Raw genomic sequence first — 2046 nt, 5'->3', positions numbered from 1 at the left:
TTGGCCATCTTCTCTAGTCTCAGGCATATGACCTATGTAACCTTTCTCATGCAGACTATCCATGCAGTCACGAAAACCCCTATCCAGAATAAAAACATCATTTTCTCTATAAAAATCATTAAATTCCGTCTCGTTTAATAAATCATGCATTATGGTTGCATCATTTGTAGTGGCACTATATGGTCCGCGTACATCTATGATATATCCATCAGAGGCGCAGAGGATAAATGGCTTTAATAAATTCCTATATTTATGTAGGGAATACGTATCCTTTTGGAATAAATAATTACTGCTTTTTTGTGTATATATTATGTATGTTGCATCAGCTATTGTTATTGCTGGTTTTCGTTCAGCTGGTGCATCAGGCTCACCAAAAATGTGATTGGCACTAATATTAAAACTGTTAATTTAAATTAAGGAAAGTAGGCAGAAACAGGCGTTGCTCTATAAGTAGATCCCCTTGCAGATTTCTTTTCTCTGTAGTTTACTTTGGGCAAATTTATATTTGCATTTTCTTTACCAGGTTGACCAAGCGGATTATTAGGCTTTGCTTTCGAACCTAAAATCAAACAGATTGTACATTAACAGATTTTACATTGGTTTGGCCAATTTTTTTACTTCAAACTTGAACTATAGTCGAGATAGTGAGATTTAAGTTCCAGATGAACTTTATAAGTTTTTAAATAATATACATTTGTATAATATTGACCTCTTGCACTTTGCTTGTCACTCTCGGAAGGTTGAAGATACTTCGGATCCAGTCCGACTTTGCTCATTTTTTCCTGAACTTCAGGCCCTGGCGAATCTTCCAAGTTTGTCCTATGACAAAAGCACATAGTACATAAATCAAAAATATTACTTTGAGCTGTATTATTACAATAAAATTGAACTTACGACTTTGAAGTAGCGTAAAAGTCAATAGATTCCTCAGACAGTATACCGCCGTGTGATGATTCCGTATGGTTGTGATTCCTAGAGAGGAAATATGGCGTCGAACTAGTCGCCGTCTGGATGCCAAGTCTTTGCTTATTCTGAGCCACATCACCGGGTTCAACATTATCCAACTTCTTATGAAGCCATTGGATAACTATAAAATAATAATAACAATTTACAAAACTACTATTTCAGTACCTGCATAGTTGCACTGTGTGTACACACATGTGGTTATTTTCAAAATTGGCAAGGGCTCATTGATCGCAAGATGTATAGCAATGACAAAAGTTTTAGAACCTAGACGAAATATCTTAATAATTTCCAATTACCCATATTATTATTTTTTATAGTTTCTTCTCTATCCTTAAGTGTTTTTTCTGTGGCGTCAAGTTTATCTTTGAGATCGTCAAGCTCCTTCTGCAGTTTCTCCATGCATTCGTTTATGGTTATATTACGACTTTTTAGTTCTTCCATTTCCTGATTATTGCGTTCAATTACTTTTTCTTGTTCCAAAGCTATAGCTGTTCTGCATAGTAACTAAAATATTTGTGAGACAAAGTTTAAGATAAATTAAAAATAGTATACAATATTACATATAATAGTAATACATATATTATGTATAGGGCAATATAATATACAAATAAAGCATTTAAAAAACTATTTATAGTTTGTTACCTTTTCCTTCATTTCAATTAGGTCTGTATTTTGTTTGGATATTATCTGATTAGCCTTTAAGAGTTGCTCAGATATAGAATGAATTGCATCATTATTTTTGTTTCCCAGGGATTCACTAAGAGCTAAACGTTCTTCTAAGCTAGTCTGCAATCATATAAAAACACAATTCAAGCTTATTAACTTGTCAATCAATCAATAATAAATTACTTTACTAGAGATGTCAATTATGAGTGCATCAAAAACATTGGAACTACTAATCCAATGTATATATATGTAAAGTATATGAATAATAATAAAAATACATAAAAGATAAGACTAACCTTCTCTTTCTTTGCTAATTGGAGAGAGCTATTTAAATCTTTTATAACATCTGAGTTTTCTTTTGCAGTCTGAAAAGAGGAGAAACAAGATTTAAAACAAATGAAATCAATAAAGACT

General features: G+C 32.3%; 1 protein-coding gene across 1 annotated transcript; it reads right to left on the bottom strand.

Moving 5' to 3' along the window:
- Window positions 1–385: 385 nt before the first annotated feature.
- LOC113498959 (spindle assembly abnormal protein 6 homolog) lies at window positions 386–1997 on the bottom strand (the record flags this gene model as incomplete). The annotated part of the gene is given in 6 exon segments (XM_026879229.1): window positions 386–559; window positions 710–819; window positions 895–1087; window positions 1263–1470; window positions 1609–1752; window positions 1929–1997. Coding segments are annotated over 6 exon segments (870 nt in total), but the record flags the coding sequence as incomplete, so codon positions are not given.
- Between the last annotated feature and the right edge of the window lie 49 nt (window positions 1998–2046).

This window comes from Trichoplusia ni, chromosome 11 (genome assembly GCF_003590095.1).
Source record: "Trichoplusia ni isolate ovarian cell line Hi5 chromosome 11, tn1, whole genome shotgun sequence".
Taxonomy (NCBI): domain Eukaryota; kingdom Metazoa; phylum Arthropoda; class Insecta; order Lepidoptera; family Noctuidae; genus Trichoplusia; species Trichoplusia ni.
The sequence above is the reverse complement of the archived record's forward strand: the minus strand, read 5'-3'. Positions and strand labels throughout refer to the sequence as shown.